Raw genomic sequence first — 20,368 nt, 5'->3', positions numbered from 1 at the left:
TAACTTGTTTTAAGTTACGAATTTATTGGCACTCAGTTTTATTAATAAAATGTGAGATGATAATACCTGTCTTCTCTTGTGAGGGTACAGAGCGCAAAGCATTACACGTGATTGGCACATAGTGTGAGTAAAATTCCTGGAAGATAGGCTGAAGAAAATATATACTGCTTTTTCAAAAGAAACAGGTAATATAAGTATTCTCCTATAAATTATATATATAACTATTTAAAAGGACATGGAATAAAGAAGTGATCCAAGGTTTGTATTGAACAATTTAGAGGTTATCAACTCTCTCTCTTATCTAGTACAGGAATCTCATCTAGAACATTCCTAACTTGTGTTTATCTGTTTTGCCTCTGCTTGGATTATTTCAGAGACAGGGAAAATGGAATTGGGGACAATGAGGGGTCTTTTCTTTCATTTTCCTACTTACCTTTGTTATTTATTTACATATTTATATTTTTAAACAAATTATATGAATATACATAAAGTTCACATAGTTCCATAAGGCTTAAAATTAAAAACAGAGGTCCTTCATCTTATTCCTACCAACTTTTCCCTACGCCAATATCTAATCTTTATTGTCACTCACTAGTAACTCTTTTTGATCCTTCTTTTGGTATTTTACTCTTTGTTTCTAAATAGCATGTTCATGCTGCTATTTCTTGATTCTTTTTCAAGATTTAACTCTGATATCTCCTCCTTAAAAAAATACATATACTTGCATAAATCCAGAAAAAAAATATACTTGTCAGCTCTGTAAAGCTTCTGGCACTACAGTAAAATATATCATATTATCAATTATTTCCTCTCTTGCACCTTCCTTAGTCCCTTTGCAACTAATTATAAGTTAGTATGGCAGGGAAAGTTTTCTAGGCTCACTAGGCTTACTGTACAGTTGTCATCTTAGAGCCTATTCACCATTTTCCTAGAAATTCTGTTTGCCTTTCTTTTGCAATGGAGTTCTTATCTCCTATATATTTTTTTCTTCCTTGGTTTACTCATTATACTGAGAGCTTTTAGTATCTTCCTGGATTAGGGTATAGGAAAGTACCTGCACATATTATATGCTTGATAGAAGTTAGTCATTATTATTATCATTAGCTTTATTAGATTACATTTACCCAGTCATTACACAACTTGAGAGAGAGTGGTTTGAAAGCTTAAGGATACTGGGCTTTTGGGGTATAATTGGCTAAGAAAATGATTTTAAAAAGGAAGGTTATCAAAGTCACTAGTGGCCTTTTTTGTATTATTACTTGGGCCTTCAATGTCCAATGAGACCTGAATACCAAATCGTAGAGGTTGCTTATTCTACTTAGTACTGTTAAAAAATTTTAGTCTCAGGCAGCTAATATTTTTTAGAAATTTATAATTTTTTAAAAAACCTTTCACTTATCTAGAAAATCTAGCATAGGTAGAAATAATTTTAGAATGACAGAAGGAGATATACTCAGCAGATATCAGCTGACACACAGATATCATAAAATTTTACATAAATTTCCATAAATATTTGCTTACTGAATTGTTGTATTGGATCACAATAATACTCTTCTAGCTCAGTTTGAATTCTTTCTACCTTCTGAGGCATGTTTCAAGGTATGTTTCAAGGTAAGCAGTGATTTCTGGTAATACATGTTAGTAGGCATTATGCAATCTATATGTGTACATTTTCCCAGTGAATAATGTTTAAAAAAGAAAGTAAAGTTGACACAAGGACTCCTTTTAGTTTATATATAGCCATTATCTCTTTAACTCTGTACAGCAGCCTGCACAGAGCCAATACGATTATCCCTGTTTTTTAGATGACAAAGCTGACATTCCATAGGGTTCAAAATTATATCTGAATGAAACAGAAATTTAAGCAATTTTAGTGTGAGGTTTTTTTTTTTTTTTTGGCTACTTGGCATGCAGGATCTCATTGCCCTAACCAGGGATTGAACATGCACCCCCTGCAGTGGAAGCATGGAGTCTTAACCACTGGACCGCCAGGGAAGCCCTGTAAGACTCCTTTTAGTTTATATATAGCCATTATCTCATTAACTCTGCACAGCAGCTTGCACAGAGCCGTTACAATTATCCCTGTTTTATAGATGACAGAGCTGACATACCGTAGGGTTCAAATTTGTATCTGAAAAAACAGAAATTTAAGCATTTTTAGTGTGAGTTTTAAGAAAGTATTTGCACATTGTATTTATTTTTAGTAGGAAACTTGAGTGTACTTTAAAGGGTTTCAAGGGATAAAAAAGATTAAAAAAATTATTGTCTGAGTAGAGGGAGAATGAATGGACGTGATTGACGCAAACATTTGACAAGTGAGAAATCGTAGGGAGAACTGTATTCTGAAAGTGGCAGATCTCCTATTAACACCTATTGCTTCCAATTTTTATAGTTATCAAATAATTTAGAAAAAGCTATCTAAAAGGATATGTATGTAAAAAATATATATTTTTAGTTTAATTTTTTATGTTTTACATTAAAATATGCTTTTAAAGATATTATTGAGATTTCTCTTTTTTTAACGTTGTAATATTTTATTTCAGAAAAACCATTTACTTTTCCTCTACACATGATTTTTTTTTAACATCTTTATTGGAGTATAATTGCTTTACAATGGTGTGTTGGTTTCTGCTTTATAACAAAGTGAATCAGCTATACATATACATATATCCCCATATCTCTTCCCTCTTTCTCAAAGAGCTTTTTTAAAAAAAATCTTTACTAAGCTATATGTAAAGTTAGAGATTTTCACATTCAAATAAAGTCTGTCTTTTTTTTCCCCACCACATGTGGTTGTTCACTTATTCTTTTAAAGCATTAACACAGAAGGGACTTGGTCTGTTCAAATCCTCTATAGGGGTAAATGAGGATGCACAGATACATGGTAGTTTTTAGCAATTAGGAACTGAATAACATATTTCTTATTGTGCAAAACAAGTGGAGATAATTTATATCAATTGCTTGCTTTATCAAGAAAATACTTATGTTATCACTCTATCATAGAAGAAATGCTAGTGCCATTGTTACATTAAGATAATCAAAAAACTCTTACTCATGGAAAAAAAACTTTTTGTTGAATATCTGAAATCATTTGAAAGTTAGGTAGTAGATTGTATGTAATGCTACTCATGTTCCAAATTTGTACTTAATGACCACTGTTGCACTTGAGTTAAAAGATCATGGTACATCTAATTGAGCAAATGCCCGTGTGTTTTATTGACATCCAGTTTTTAAGAGATATGTCATAGAGTACATGATATTCTTGGTGAGACTGTTAAGAGTTAGTTTCTTTCCCCCAAATAGCCTTAGTTGTAATCACCTATTGAACTTTCATATCTTTGTTCTTCTTCCATTTCTTAGAAAGACCATATCCAGCAAATACGCTGTTACCAAGAATATAAGAATGAATACAGTGGTTCAGACTTGGTGACACTGAGAAACAAAATGAAAGGATGTGGTTCATTTTGATCTGGACCTTAGTTAGCAGTTAGTAATACACCCCCATTCATCTCTCAGTAATCCTTAGTAAACCTATATTATCTGTGACATTAACCTGATTATAGTTTTAAACTCTTTATAGTGGAAAATTACGAACATACACAAAAGTATATAGAACACTACAATTAACCTCCACTGTCATTCTTATTTCATCTATTACATGTTCCTTTTTTTTTCTGTAATACTTTAAAATGAAGCCTAGTCATATCATTTCACCAGTCAGTCCTTCAGTTATGTATTTCTAGCAGATAAGGACTTAAAAAAATTAGCCACAATAACATTTGAAATGTTTTATTATTGCTTTATAATTTTACCCTGTATCAGTTTTCTCCTGGGTAGTATAATAAGTTTATTGTATAGTGATTGAACTTTTTCCCTAAAATTCTGTTTCTAGGAATAGCTTGGTCAATCAAAGTAAATGTATACAGTTGGCCCTTCCTATTAGCGGGTTCCACATCTGCAGATTCAAACAGCTGAAGATTGAAAATATTTGGAAAAATAAATTCCAGAAAGACCTAAAAAGTAAAACTTGAATTTGCTGTGCACTGGCAACTATTCACATAGTGTTTACATTGTATTAAGTATTAAAAGTAATCTAGAGATGATTTAAAATATGCGGGAGGATGTGCATAGGTTATATGCAAACACTTAACCCATTTTATATAAGGTACTTGAGCATCCACGGATTTTGGTATCCTCAGTGGTCCTGAAACCACTCCCCTTGGATACCAAGGGAGGATGATACTACTTATATTATGACATGAGAGCCATGTAATTCATGTTTCTTAAACTAGGTTATCATATGATGGTAGGTCTCCCTTTAGAGTTCGGGTTCTTAATACCATTCGGCAGTCTTGTGAATCCTTTGATTCTTGTTTGGGAATAATCTTTCTGAATGTATAAAATGAAACACATAGGATAACAAAGGAAATCAATTATATTAAATAACAATTATCAAGATTTTAAGTTGTGATATGTTTCTTTATTAATGAATTAAATAACAAAATCTAGCCGCAGGTATAAAAACTACCATATTCTCTAGGTAGTAATAAGCATGAACAGTGTTTTAAGATGTCTGCAATAGTTGTGATATAAAGTTATGTGTGATTTCTATTAATGACAAAGTCTCATGTATTGCTAATACTAGTATGGTTAGTTTCCTGCATTCAAAATTTAAGGAAGTGTAAATTTCAGTGAAAATTAAGGAATATTTTTTTTTCCATTCAAGTTTTTGGTTCTCTGCTTTAGAGAGTATTGGTCTTTGTTTTTATTTTTAGTTTTCATAGATGTCACAAACTATTGCCATACTCCACTGTTTTGGTTTTGCCCTAGATATAATGCTCTGGCTTTTATACTATTTAATTGGTCCTAGTTTATTTTAACTACAAAAATTCTTGATTTGAGAGGTCTGTTCTCTAACATTTTAACATAGCCACCCAGGAGTTTTTAACTAGGGGCTTGAACATGGTGGAGTGTTATCTCAGACTCCAAGGGAAGGAGTAAAATTCCAGAAACAGCAGCAGAATGTGAGGAGAGCACTTATGTTCCTCTGTCCTGAGAGTTAGAGTATTTTCTGTTAGGAAGCATTTGTACAGAGTATTTACTTAAAGAGATGTGAATAGTGATACCCAAGATCCAGTTTTTGCAGGTATATACATTTGTTTAGAACTTTGTAGTTCATACAGCCATTCAAATACAGTATCTTACTTGATAATTACAGGTCTATGGAGTAGATTTGACAAGGTTATTATTATTCCTATATATATGGGATATGGAAACTGAGGCTTAGTTGCTTATTTGAAGATAAACAGAGCCTTACATCTTTAAAGATACAGGTTATTGCTTTGTCAGATAAATGTAATTTTGTTAGATGTATGATTGTTCTTGGGATGAAACATGAATTTAGAAAAACAGTTTTTATGTTTGAGATGGAATCGCTGATTTTATATTTTCTAAAATGTCATTGAAACCTCATTTTATAAAGGCTTATTAGGGAGATTGTTAATCCTATTTTCATGACCTTGAACTGCTCATTTCACACCAATTGAGTAATTTTTCCCTATTTGATTTGCCATGAGAACACTTTGTACTTTGATAAAAGGGCCAACATTTGACCACTTTGTAGTACATGCTTAAGTGCAATGTTTGTGGTTGTTAGTTATGGGAGAAAAACAAAAAGGACATTTGATTATTCTATAACAGAATGTGGAATATGTAACAATACATATTTGGAATAGGTTTTATAAGGAGGTAAATAGTAGATACTCAAATACTGATTAATGAATACATTTTTGATTAATGAATGAGTTAATTGATTTCCATGAGTTATTAGGAAGAAAAGATACAAGCGTGAAAACATGCTGATTCTAGGATGACAGCATTTAAATAGATTATACTACAGTAGGTAACTCCTACATGAGAAATGTATACACTTGCTCTCAGTAAAATTCACACTAGTTCAGAGTAAACTCTTGGTATAGAAATTCTGTAGGAATTCACTAAAATCAAGTAGATGGACTATCTTTGGTGCTCTTGGGGTTTTTATTACTATTTTCACTATTTTTAGTGTTATGATTTGCCAGATTTATTTTTCTGTCTTGTCTTTACTTGTAAAGTGCCAGTTGAAGGGGTCCAGACAGTAATGCTGCAAGGTTTCAGAGGAAGGACCTCCCTTTACTAGGATATTTGTGGAATAAGTGAGATCATCTGTGCTACCTTGAAGTATAAGTAGCATCTAGCCAAGCAGAAAGGTGTGGAGAGGCATTCTAGGAAAATGGAATGGCATTAGGAAAGTATACAGGGGATGTTTCAAAGTGAATAATTTTAATTAGATCTGAGGGTTTGTGTTATGCAGGAAATGGCTAAAGAAGTATTTTGGGGTCAGATTATAGAAATCCTTGAACACCTGGAAGAGATTTGGATTTTGCTTTGTAGGCTTATGCTCTTCTAATTGGGGTACACATTCTTGTGAGGGCACAGCTAAATGAGATATGCAAGTCATTGTAGAGGAGAGGTGGTACACAAAGTTAATTGCGAAACCAAAGATACCTCCTGGGTTCTAAGCTTTTATGACTGGAAGCATGGTAGTGCCATTAATGTATATAAAGAAATAAGGAAGAGAGTGTGAAAAGGTAAAAGGGAGAACCAGCAGAGGCTGTAAGGTATTAATGAATTTGTTATTTGATAAATTGAGTTTGAAGAGGCTATAGGATATCAAAAGGAGAAATGGCAGGTAGGCAATGGAAGAAGGGGAACTGGAGAGAGATCTGGGAGTAATACGTAGATTTGGGAACTTTATTCATGGAAAAAGATGAGTCCATGAGAGTAGATAGAATTTCTGAGGGTCAGAGTAGAAGATATGACTGAATATTGTACATTGGCCCACAACGCTAAAGACTAGGATGGATTAGGGCTTTAAAGATGGGTTCAAGTTGGAGATAATCCTTGGAGAGTATAGTAGTATTTTGGAAGCAAACTGAAGGTCAAGTTTGAGAAAAGAATATTGTTATTAGTAAGTAGTAGAGAAACCAAAGGGCATGTGGTCTAAGAGGTCACTAGATTTGACAGTTGTGTTAGTGGTACAATTAGAACACTTTTGGCAAACTAGTGAGGACAGAAGGACACAATTTTGTGAACCATAAAGAAAAAAATCCTTTTGCTTTCTCTACCAGAATTCTCTCTCAATCTGAGCTTTATATACAGAAAAAAACTCACTTAGTGTTCCTAAATGGAACAAAATGAAACATATTGTGTGAGAATTATAAAAAATTGGAAAACAGAGACAAAAATTGGTATATTAAATAATGCATTATTTTGCATTTGAAAGCTTCCTATTTTAAGCCATTTTGGCATTCTCGCTCTAAAAAGTCAATTTGGACAGCTTGAATGTGGTTCTGAAAAAAAGAAAACCTACTCTTGCCTTTATTCTTTTGTATTTTTTGGAACAAAATATTTATGTAGGATCCACATAGATCATCCATATTTGCATGTGTCATATAGTAAAAATATATATGACATATATTGGATAATTTAACATACAGAATGCTGAATATTTATTGACTAATGTGAGTCACTGTATAGCTTGGGCACTAAACTTTAAAAATTGGATTTAATTCAAGACTTTATTTCTCCTTGGTAGTTTCTTTAAAAACGTATTTAAAAATAAATATTGACAAGTGATACTATGGTCAAAATATCCTCTAATAATCCTTGAGGATTTAGAATTTAAATTGTTTAAATTAGAAATAACATAATCATACTTCTATTGGATGTCAGTAAAAAACTACAAGAATTGGACTTCCCTGGCAGTCCATTGGTTAAGACTCCACGCCTCCACTGCAGAGGGCATGGGTTTGATGCCTGGTCGGGGAACTAAGATTCCTCATGCTGTGGCACAGCCAAAAAAAAAAAGCTACAAGAATTTAAATTTCTATAATTTAGGGGACTGAGTCTTTATTGAATTTGGAAACATACATGAACATCTCTCAGACTATTTAAACATTTAGTTACTTGTTATGATTCTTAATTCTGTTTGAAAACCTACACATAAGTATTAGACTCACACTGTGTCCAAGGGGAATAAATGATAAAACTTTAACTTGATGCCACCAATACATTCATTCTTATTGTATTCTGACAAGATCCCTTTAAAATTATTTGTTTTCACAATATTAAGTGTTAAAATATGTATACAGTACAGATAACAAACAAGTTAAGCTACAGCAATACTTGATATTTAAAGTCAATATGATGACTTAGCAGTTATGATCTACTGTATATAAGACCGTGAATCTTTTTCAGTACAGTATTTCATCCTGCTTCATTTGGCTTCATAAATAAAACATACCAAACATTTACTCCAAATTATTTTGTAGCAAAATGAAGTATCAGTTTTAAGATTCATATTATCGATTTTCACATGTACTCTGAACTGACTGAATTTTAGTTTTGAAATTAATATTACAGCATTTAAGAAATGTGCAATTATTAGTCCTTTATAGTTATTCAAGTTTAGAATTTTAGCAAGAAAAGTAGTTTTTAAACTGAGGAAATTGTAAAATTAGCTCACATGATGACTTTGAAAATAAAAGCCTCTTTGTAAGTTTTTTATTTAGAAAGGTTATTTAAAAATTCACCCATTGGTTACAATTCAGATTGTGACAATCTAAAATTGATTCACACATCACAAAATATATGAATAAATGATCATAAGAATTTTGATTGAGAAAGGTAAATGGTGTTCTTTGAGGTGACGTGATGATATGTTCAATATTAACTTGGTAGTGGCTTTAATATAAAGAATTTATTTCTAAAGCCTTCTGTTAGGGATTTAATACCAGATTTTTAAACCACAGTAATTTCGGATGAGTTTAATGTTTAATTTATTGACTTTTTAATTTGTCTCAGTTCATTCAGAATTTTCTGAATCTGTTGGGCGGATCAACATTTTGGTTGATTTGATAGAGTATAACCTTCCATTTTGAGTCTTCCAGCATATTCCTCTTCTCCTCTCTGGCTTAGATTTTGCTTTTGGCTTGTTATATTTACCATTTAGGTTGTTTTCCCCACATACATCATGGCACCACCAACCTCCTAAAAAGGATAGATACGCAGTTTAATAGATACAAACTCATACGTAGTTACTGTTATTATAGTTCCCCAGTGAGTATATCTTCATTTCTTATAAATATGGCAGTGTTGTATACATATATTCCAATTTAAAAGAATTTATACAAGTCTCATATACCTGACTAAAAATAAAATATCTGAGAAAGGGTAGAGGTAAAATACATACTCAAACTAGAATCAAGTTAACACTTACGTTGAGACGTTTACCTGTAGAGAAAATGTTTATATTGGATTCAGATTTTGAAGAGTTGACATTGAAAGATATTAGCTATTACTTTGGGAAGATATTTTGAAGCTTTGAAAATAAAGTATTTGTATTAGGAACAGGTTACCTGAATTACTTTCTGGACAGTTGAAGTGTCCTTTTGCTTTGTGATCCCAAGTAGAAAACATCAAATCTTTGTGCTCCGGGAGTGCGTTGGGGACATTGCCAGCAATCTCAACTAGATGTAGTGTATAGTTGGTTTCATGATCTCCCAAGTGAAAAGAATATTCAATATAATGCTTGTTGTCTTTCCAATCTTCTAGCTCAATTCGTAAGATATGGTTAGATTGCTTTACTAGGGAGTATATCTTCTCTAGACCCAACCAAAATTCTCCTGAAAAGAAAAGTTGTAAAAATCTGTGGATTGTTAACTGCAGATTAGGCAGAGACTATTTTTTTGAGTGTTCTTTTTTTTTTGGTATAAGTAGATTAGATGTTTTAGTCTTGAATCCCTTGGTTATTTTAGAGTCTCGTAAAATATTTCTGTTTAAAACAATTTTATTGAAGATACTTATGTTAAAATAGTAACAGGTGTTAAAATACAACAATTGTTAAAATAGTAATAGGCCTACCTAAAGTCTGATTATACTTTCTAAAATGGATATTATCAGGCATATTTCACAGGTGAAACGTGTTAGACTATTATAAGTACTTTTAGGGCTAGTCATTGGTAAAATATCTAACTTCTGGGTCCTTAAATATACTGGCTTTACTGTCAGCTGTTTATTAATATGAATATACTGTCAAGAGATTTGTTAAGTATTTCCAGAGACTTGTATAATAATATAATTTTCCTCAAATATAATCTTGGCCTTTGATATTTGCTTGATATATATGTTTTCATTGTAGAAAAAGAAGGAAATAAATTTTAAAAAACATTTTAAAAAGCATAATTTTTAATAACTTTTCTCTATAATTAAAATATTTTATTTGGAATTAAAAACATAACATATTGTAAATACAAATAGATCACTCTGATTATCACAATTACTCTCTCTTTAATTATCCCTTTTATTAAAGCATTTAAGGAAAAAAAGTCAAAATTTCCTTACTACTGTTGAATTTGTAGATTTCATTTTAAGAATTGCAAAATACAAATGGCTTACTTTCTTGTAGAAATAAGTGAATACTCTAGATTTTCACTCTCAGAAGATTTGGAGCTACAAAACATATCACTGATTCTTCCTTTTAGTTAGGGATTTAATTGGTAGTTTGAATACAGAATTGTTTAAATGATCAAGTAGTACTGAATGTTTAAAAATTCGATATAATAATGGATGTTATCCACTTTATTTATGAGGACATGTACATCACTCATGGATTTTTATAATGTGCTTTTTGGATTTTAAACCTCTGTCATTTATTTTTATTTTGCTTATTTTGTTTTTTACCTTATTTTATGATCAAAATATAATAATTTTCATTGAATTAAACTAAATTTATTTTAAACCACACATTGTATAGTATACATTTATTATATTTAAATAATTGAAATCTAAACATTTTGTACTGTACATCTGACAGCTTCCTTGTGCCTTCCAACTTCCAAATAGTTAATATCTAAAATGTTAATAAGAAAGTAGAATGACCAGTGATAAGGATGGTTTTCTTTGTAGCCCATTCATAGCATTTAGTACTTATTTGAAGCACTTAGCACTTAATCAAATTTATCTTTGATAATTATAATTATGACAATTAGAAGCCATCCAATTAAATTGTGATAAGTAAACATAGAACAGACATGTAATTGTGAAAAGTATAATTCAAATAAAGACACTTGTAATAAGTTCAGTACTTACAAATGTGTAGTTATTTGTTAATAATTTATATGAAGGCTGGGAATGTTCCTCATTCATTGTTGTATTTCTAATGCCCAGTCTGTAATAAGCTCTTAATAAATATTTTTAAGTTAACCATTGAATGAAGTCAGCTTACCATCAAGCCTCCCAAAACCATATTTGTAGTTTTCCCAAGTTTCATTGAAGTTTTGTGATCCATCTATTCGGTGTTGAATTAATGTCCATGAACTACCTGAATATAATGAACAGATTGTTTATTTTCGGTAGACTGATACTGATAGTTGTAACAAAATGCAGTTTTTTGTTTGGTTTTAATTGGTGGCTGTACAAGTAGTTATTAATGTTGTTATGGTAATAACATTTTATTATTTATTATGAACCCAAGAAGTTAAGTGAAGAGCAACTAATGAATTTGTCTTAATAAACTTATTGACAAAGGTCATTTTAGATTATTTTATAGAAAAAGATGGAGAATATTGAGTAAATGCCTGAGTAAATACATAAACAAGACAAATATAAGTACTAGATCTGTATAACTACTTGTGTTATATATATTTCATTTTATATGTATTCAGAACAAAAATAACAGGAATAGCCTTACTAATAGGTAGTGAGTAACCTGAACTAGCTACTATCTAGTTTCTCTTAGGCTCGTTTTACCTGATTTAACATCACAGTAGACATTGAAAACTTGAGAGTTGCTGGGTCTAATGGAATAGATGCCACTTGTATGTTCACCTCTATTATAAATGATGGTACAATCAGCAGGAATGTCTAGAATCAACAAAATGTTATTACATAAGATACAGTAATAAAGAATAATATCTTTAGAGCTTGAGATTTTACTTGACATTTTATGGAATTGTGGTGACTGTAGCCTTCAGTCTTTTTCAGTAATGTGTTATTGAAAAGGTACTTTATGCTAAAGCATTTTTATTAGATGGCATGTTATGCAAAGAATATCAAAATAGTTATTACCAAACTGATTTATTTTTAAGAAAAGTGACAAAATTAGAATTTTAAACACTTTTTTCCCTTAGATCTAGGAAAAACATAAAATACCATATATGAGATGTTAGTATAGTGCTTGGTGCATATCAGGTAGTCAGCAGATATATGAGGAAGGAGTGAACGTACAGGAAACTAACAGAGAACTTCTTTCCTCTATGAATTACATTAAAAATAAATGTGTTTTCAAACTATATCATTTTTTTAAAGCTTGGGTAGGAATGGAGACTTTGTTCCCCCATCTTTTTCTTTTTCTTATGGAAAGTAGAAACATTGAAGAGAATGCCATAATCTTTTCATCTGTATTCAACAGTTGTTAACACTTTGCCATATTTGCTTTATAAACACAAATACATACAAATATGTATTTTGCTGTGCTATTTGAAAGGAATTTGCAAACATCATGCCCCTTAACCCCTTAGATATTTTGGCATGCATCTCTTAAACATGAGATTATTCTCTTATGTAACTATACCATCATTACATCTAAGAAAATTAATAATAATTTTATATTATCTAATATCAAGTCTATATTTGTATTTCCCTGATTGTCTTAAGAATGTTTTATAGGGTTTAAAAAAATCACCAGGATCCAATTTAGGTTGACACATTATATTTGTTGGATTTATCTCTTTATTCTCTTTTAGTTAGTCTAGAACAGGCCCTGAGAATAGAGATTTTTGATGGAAATGTCAAAGAAGAAAAATTTGACGATACTAGTTTCAAGAAGGAAACCCACCAAATTATCTTACCATCATGTTCTACATTTTTTGTTTCATTCAAGTGAAGAGACGGAGTAGTTCTTGGTGCTCTTGGTTTAGAAGAAAGAGAATTTTCTGTGGATTCTTGAATACCAGTTCTTCTTAACTGATAAAAGAATATAAATCTACTTTTAAAAATGATACTGAGTATACAATTAGGGGAAATGTGAGTTCATAATATGTTATTATTTTTGATGTTAAGAGGAATAAGCAATGCTATACATATTATACAGACTTCCTGTTCTCAAAATATTTAATCAGGCATATAAAGAGTTCAAAAAAATAGAGCAAGACAAGGCAAAAAACAGAAATTGATAAAAAAACAGTAAGATCAAAGGCACAGACTTTACTTAGAATATTTTAATATGTTCTATTTATTTATATGAATGTAATATATATTCTGTTCAGTGACACAGGCAGAATTTAAATTTCGTAATTCTCAGTTGTAGGTCTTAAGACCTAGCACATATTTTGAACAAGGCTGCTTTCTTTATAGTTTTTGACATGTAATCATATCTGTAAAGGTAACAAATTGACAGTTTCATTTGTGTACTTTCAATATATTCAATATTTCATTGTCTGTTGTGCTGGGTTTGCAGTTTATTGACTGATAGCTTTTCTTATTGATGGGTTGAGAAGAGCATAGTATGTAATGTGTTATTAGTGTTAGTTTTTCGATGTCAGCATAAGTGGCATTTCCTAGGATATAATGCATAAAGATCCATTGTAAAGTTCACTTACTGGATGTTAGTCTTTTCTACTAAGTAACTGTGATCTTGCGGTACGCAGGCCTCTCCCTGTTATGGCCTCTCCCGTTGTGGAGTACAGGTTCCGGACTCTCAGGCTCAGGGGCCATGGCTCACGGGCCCAGCTGCTCCGCGGCATGTGGAATCTTCCCGGACCGGGGCACGAACCTGTGTCCCCTGCATCGGCAGGCGGACTCTCAACCACTGCGCCACCAGGGAAGCCCGTAACTGTGATCTTATAGTAACTGAACTTTACAGTTTGGGTTTCTTAATTTAAATTTGAATAAGTTGGTCAGATGATTTAAGGCTTCTTCTAACTTAGAATTCATTGTTGAATTCTTCATACATTTTATTATTAGACAGGATGTATATTATTTTATAATAGTGACATTTTGCTTTTGTGAGCAGGTTCATTTACTCATAATAAAAGATACAGGAAAAGAATTAGAAAAATAACATATAGTAAGAAGGAAATTATGGAAATCAAAACTAGCTGGCAAAAACCCCTTTTCAGACAATTAGCAAAAATAACCTACTAAAATTATGAGTCATAAAATTACTGAAACATAATGTGTTTATTTGGTGGAAATTGGTAATATTTGTTTTATAGTTCTTAGCATCTATTTTTTTTTATAGCAGTTTCTTCAGGTCTGTATTATTTCTGAAACTCTCCTGAACAGCTGTTTAGTAGTATTATTACTAATTAAATTTTTGAACTTTGGTACTGTATATTGGAAATCTTAGATTTTGGCATAGCTTTATTCCAAACACGTATCTACCTTGCTCACCTAGCCAGTTATTTACATTGTAGATTAATTATATCATTGGGTATTAAACTTTAATTATTAGACATATGGCTTCTAATAATAATATTAATCATAGTAAGTTTTTATTGACTTCTTTGTGCTAAATGTGACATTACCTTTATTAACATGTATTTATTAAGTGCCTACTATGTTTCAGACAGAGTTCTGTATTTTGGAGCTATAGCAATTTAAAAAAATAGAAGAAACTTTCTGTACTTATGGAGCTTACATTCTAGTGCAGGGACAGACAAGATGAATAACTCAAATATGTATTATGTTAAATAGGAATAAGTGTTAAGGAAGAAAAGAGAGTAATGAAGGAGGTAGCAGGTTTCAAGCATGGATGTAGGGGATTATAATTTCTGATTAAGTTATCTGGGAAGGCTTCTTTGAGAATTTTGTATTTGAGAAAGACCTAAAGTGAGTAAGAGTGGGCCCATGCAGATACCAGGGTGAAGAGCATTCCAGACAGAGAGCAACAAGGGCAAAGACCCTGAGATAGCAGCCTGTTTGATGTGTTTGTGTAACAGTAAAAAGGCCAGTATGACTAGAGTACAGGAGATGAAGTCAGTGAGATGATTAAGAGTCATCTGGGTCTTATGGGCCACTACGAGTGAGACCGGAAGCCATTGTGCAGTGTTGAACAAAGAGAGAGATAGTCTAATTTAAATTTTAATTGAATCTCTTTGGCTGCTATATTGAGGATATACTTTGCATGAATTAATTCTTTTTTTTCTCACAACAGTCCTGTAAGGTTCTTTTACTATCTACATAGAGTACATGAGGAAACTGAGAAGGGGTTAAGTAATTTATTCAAGGTCACACAAAAGTTTTAGAGCCAAAATTCAACCCCAGGTAGTTATTAGCTTCAGAGCCTGCAAACCTAATGATCATGCTGATGTGATCCTTTTATTCACTATCCAACTATAATTATTTTAAATAATTTTAGGGTCCAATGTTTTCATAAACCTAAATTTTATGTAAAAGATTGGACATACTATTAAAATATTGACTTACCTGATTTTCTATTTCTTTTATTTGACTATGCTGTTGATTTAATTGTCTGTATTGTTCTTCCACGATCTGAAGAAGATCTTTGATGCTATTATCTTGCTGTTCTACAAAAGTCTGGACATAGATTATAGGTTGGTTAGAAGTTTCTTTCTTTTTTGTTAAATTAGACTTTTTTATTTCCTATAACACTATCACAATCTAATTTTTTAAACTAATACTGGAGTAGAAAAATGATATTGGCAAACCTTTTGCCCTTGTATTCTTCTTTCACATAGTACATACTTTAGTTTTTGTGTTTTATTTAAAATGTACCATCTCTAAAATCTGATTTCCTGAACTTTAAACTACTTCATTAAATGGAAAAAAAACCCAGTATTTTAATATCTTTTCCATTAACTGTATTACTTTTATATATTTTAAAGGTGGGAAAATAGTACACAAGTTATATTCCTTTAGCTTTTTACTTGCCTCCAGTAATTTGCAATAGTATAATAATTTAGTGTTCTAAATTTCATTGCTTAACTGTCTTGTAATTTTCATCTGAAATGCAGAGTTTAGTTATTTTCATAAATAATGTTAGGGAAACAAAAACGAACTTGAAATTATAATGGGAAAATTTATTTCCTGGAGTCTTTTTTTCATGAGAAAAATACAGTGTTTCAGCAGTTCAACAAAGTATTTCAAGTAACATGTTTTAAAATATATTTTTTAAAGATCCACATTGAAAACATAATCATGAACCCTCTTTGTTTTATACTTACTTTGAGTGAAATTATTTCCGGGTGTTCCTGAATTTCAGGTTGATTTTTAATTAAATTGGTTAATTGGTCCTCCAGGTATCTCACTTTTTGTTGAAGTAGAATTTTTTCTTCAAGGAGACTTTCAAGTTTTGAGTTGAGTTCAAGTGACATGTTCTTTACTTCTTCATTTATGACTTGCAGTCTGGATGTAGTTCTTCTAAGTTCCTTTTCTTCTTCTTTGATTTCATTGGTTTGCAGTGATAAGTCATAAAAAGACTGATCAAATATGTTAAGTTTTTGAAATATGTCATTAATTTGGCCCTTAGTCTTATGAACAAAGTCTTTAAGACCATGTCCTAACTGAAGTAGGCCATTGGCTAAAATTTTTACATCATCTAACATAGCAAATCTTGATTTTGGCTCTGGAGATACAGAATCAAATGATGAATAATCTTGGTCGATTCTGGAAGAAATAACTAGAGGAGCAATAAAAAGAAAGAGCTTAATAGTGTACATTTTTATCCTAATTATTCACTTTAAAACGATTTGGAATTCGTTTTTTTCCTGTGAGCATACCTAGACTTCTGAACTCTCTATATAACACTATTTGCCACATAAACAGTAAGGTTGGCAGGTGAATATAGTTAATCATTAAGCTGTTTAAACTTGTATGAATGTAACCTTCCACACTGAGTTAGATCAATGCTAAATGAAGTCAAAGAAATGAACAAAGAATTTAATAGGTCATTTAAAATGGTTATTGTATTTAATTTTGCTGTATTATAAACTGCACTTTCAGTGTTATGCGATCTACCTGTTTTTAAAAGCTCATTTTAATTTATCATGATTTTTAAAGAGATTTACAAGTAAATACCAAATTCTTTTGATAAATTTTTGATAAATGATAAATTCATCATTGAAGTTGAGGAAAAATTAATGAATTAAGTATACATTTTCCAAATTGTATTTTAGTTTTTTTTGGAAACAGTGATTGATTAAAAAAAAAATGCCTTCTCTGTGAAGCCTTCCTCCACATCTGCAGGTGGTGTTAATACTGCATTCCCATGGTACTCTGTATAAGCTAACATATGATTATATATTCCTTATTATTTGTCACTGTAATTATTTGTTAGTATATCTTTTTGCTTCAGATAATCTATCTAAATCATATTTGTATGTTATCACAAAATCCCATACATTAAAAGATGTTTCATCCTTTTTCTCTGTTATAGTCTATGTCTCTATGTTCTAGCCTCCTCTTTTCCGTGTGCCCACTGTAAGACCAATAGATTATGTGGTTTTCTAAGGTCAACCAGAATTAAATATTGGGTTGACCAAAAGAAAGGTTTGTTCGTTTTTTTCCATAAGATGGCTCTAGTAGCACTTAGTTGTCTTTAACTTCATTCAAAACAAGTTAGATTGTATGTGATAGCTGTCGTATCAGTGTGCATTTAAAAAAAGACTTACAAAATTGGTGAACTTTTGTGTAGCCATTTTAATATTGAAGATGGAAGAAAAAGCAACATTTTTGGCATATTATGCTTTATTATTTCAAGAAAGGTAAAAATGCAGCTGAAATGCATAAAAAGATTTGTGCAGTGTATGGAGAAGGTGCTGTGACTGATCGAGCATGTCAAAAGTAGTTTGCGAAGTTTTGTGCTGGAGATTTCTCACTGGACGATGCTGCACGGTCGGGTAGACCAGTAGAAGTTGGTAGCGATCAAATCGAACATTAATTGAGAACAATCAACCTTATACCACACGGGAGATAGCCAACATAGACAAAACATCCAAATCAAGCATTGAAAATCATTTGCACTGGCTTGGTTATGTTCATCACTTTGATGTTTTGGTTCCACATAAGTTAAGTGAAAAACAACCTTCTTGACTGTATTTCTGCATGTGCTTCTCTACTGAAATGTAATGGAAATGTTCTGTATTTAAAACAAATTGTGATGGGCAATGAAAAGTGGATACTGTACAATAATGTGGACCAGAAGAGATCGTGGGGCAAGCGAAATAAACCACTACCAACCACAGCAAAGGCTGGTCTTCATCCAAAGAAGGCGATATTGTGTATATGGTGGGATTGGAAGGGAGTCCTCTATTATGAGCTCCTTCCGGAAAATGAAATGATTAATTCCAACAAGTACTGCTCCCAATTAGACCAACTGAAAGCAGCACTTCTATTTGGTTACTCTGCTGGAGTATTGACACTTTTTGCACAATTTATATATTTCCTCACATGTAACACTAAAAGATAGAGGCAGCGATTGCATATTCTTGGTTTATAGTATATTGTCTCTGGGTAGAAATATCTGGATAATTTCTTTTCTTACCATAGTTTGACATGTTATTGAATATAATTAAAATAAATAATTTGCCTAATTACAAGCTGTGGAAGAGTGTCAACATGGGAAATGTAATGAAAGTAGTAATTTTGTAAATGATTTTTACATCTACCTTTTAATGCCCCTTGTCTTGAGTACACATTGTTAAAGGCAGAATCTAATCTTTGCTTGAACTTGTGCCTGTTTAAATAGAACCCTGTTGAGATGTAACCAGTAATGTTATAAAAACTTAAAATTTTTATGCCAAAGAAAATAAGAATCTAAGCAAAATTAAGACCTAATTTAAGAATTCCTAGTTTCAAAGAACTAATATACAAAATTTCTTAGCTGCATAGAATTTTAGGACATTTGGGAGCTTTGTTTGAATTCTAAGTAAAGCAAAGTCCCTTATCCTCCCCCAGGTTGTGCAATCTTATGAAGATTTGAGTTCCAAACAAAACACAAGGCATTTTGGGTCTGTTGAATATAGTATCACTAGTAATTTCTTCCTTTTAAACTGTGGTCATTTGTTTTTAAATTAATATATTCGGTAGAAAGATTCTAAAAGTAACTGAGAAAAGCATATTTATAAATAGAAATATTTATAGTAACTAAAGAATAATGCCAGAGTAATATCAATACATTAGCTCCCTTTTCCTCTCTTTGTCCAGAACAGCACTGTCCAATGGAAATACAGTGTGAGCTATATGTGTAAAAAACTGAAAAGAAACAAGTGAAATTAATTTTAATAGTATGTTTTGTTTAATCCAAATCTAGTATGTATTTTATACTTTCAGGATATCTCAGTTAGAACAGGTACACATCAAGTACTCTATAGTCTCACTAGACCATATTATTGGACAGCAGAGGTCCAGAAGATGAGTGACCTTCGAAGGAATCATTTTATTTATCTTAGCTTTTTTCTCATGTTCACTATTAATAAATGTTAATTTGTTATTTTGAAAGTATTTATTGTGGAAACTCAGGTATTTGAAAAACCTATAAAAAATAAAAATGCTGACTCTTCCCTATTAACATTTTGGGGTCTATCATACCAGTTCCCTTGGATGACTACCTAAATGTAATTTTTTTGGAACACAAATGGGAGTGTGTTATGTATAGCTCGTGTTATATATATAAATTGATTCAAGACCATAACATTTTAAAATTTATTTTCATATGAGTGCCTATAGATTTACCATATCCTTTTAAATGGCTGCACAATCTTTTATTATATGGATGCACCTTAATTTAATCATCTGCCTGTCAATGATCATTTCAGTTGCTTGCAATTTTCTGATTACAAACAATATGCATAGAAAAGGTGTTTATATTTGTGTATAGATATTTTCATATGATAAGTTCATAGATGTTAACTTTCAAAGTAGATTTCTCTTGTCAGGTTATCCTTTAAAAAGATTGTGCCAATTTATATCCCTACCAAGAGTATACGAGAGTTCCTCTTTTCCCATGAATTTTTACCAATGCTTTAAATTGACAAAGGCAAAAAATATTGATAAACCTAGTAGGCACATATATCTAGTTTATTTTGCTGTCTGTCTTGCTCTCTTTGTGAATTACCTGAGAATTATCTAACTCTCCCTCCTCCCATCAAACTCCGCACCCATTTTTTGTTTGTCTCTTTCTGAATAATTTTAGGAATTATTTACATGTGATGGATACTAACTCTTCGTCATGTGTATAGCAAACAGTGTTCTTCCAATTTGTCCTTTGTCTTCCACTTGTATTTATGGTATCCCTTGCTCTGTAGAG

At 31.5% G+C, this 20,368-nt stretch overlaps 2 protein-coding genes across 5 annotated transcripts in view; one reads left to right on the top strand and one right to left on the bottom strand.

Annotated features, from left to right (window-relative positions):
• DOCK7 (dedicator of cytokinesis 7) overlaps positions 1 to 20,368 on the top strand; it is a 209,346-nt gene that overhangs the window by 68,646 nt on the left and 120,332 nt on the right. The gene's annotated exons all lie outside the window — the stretch shown is intronic.
• Positions 8,906 to 16,781, bottom strand: ANGPTL3 (angiopoietin like 3). The gene is made up of 7 exons (XM_060084249.1): positions 16,287 to 16,781; positions 15,529 to 15,639; positions 12,951 to 13,065; positions 11,851 to 11,964; positions 11,327 to 11,422; positions 9,459 to 9,725; positions 8,906 to 9,090 (listed from the first exon to the last, which is right to left on the bottom strand). Exons 1-7 carry the CDS (start codon positions 16,779 to 16,781, stop codon positions 8,906 to 8,908), a joined length of 1,383 nt encoding a protein of 460 aa, XP_059940232.1.

Source organism: Mesoplodon densirostris, chromosome 2 (assembly GCF_025265405.1).
Source record: "Mesoplodon densirostris isolate mMesDen1 chromosome 2, mMesDen1 primary haplotype, whole genome shotgun sequence".
Taxonomy (NCBI): Eukaryota; Metazoa; Chordata; class Mammalia; order Artiodactyla; family Ziphiidae; genus Mesoplodon; species Mesoplodon densirostris.
Note: the sequence above shows the minus strand (reverse complement) of the source record. Positions and strands in the feature narration are given on the sequence as shown.

What these genes read in the sequence shown, in the direction of transcription:
- ANGPTL3 (XM_060084249.1), bottom strand. Translation starts at nt 16,781, where the DNA reads ATGTACACTATTAAGCTCTTTCTTTTTATTGCTCCTCTAGTTATTTCT. An exon ending in AAAAAATGTAGAACATGATG is followed by an intron (nt 11,965 to 12,950) that starts GTAAGATAATTT and finishes TGTTGATTCTAG; the next exon opens with ACATTCCTGCTGATTGTACC. An exon ending in CTGTCCAGAAAGTAATTCAG is followed by an intron (nt 9,091 to 9,458) that starts GTAACCTGTTCC and finishes TATCCTTTTTAG; the next exon opens with GAGGTTGGTGGTGCCATGAT.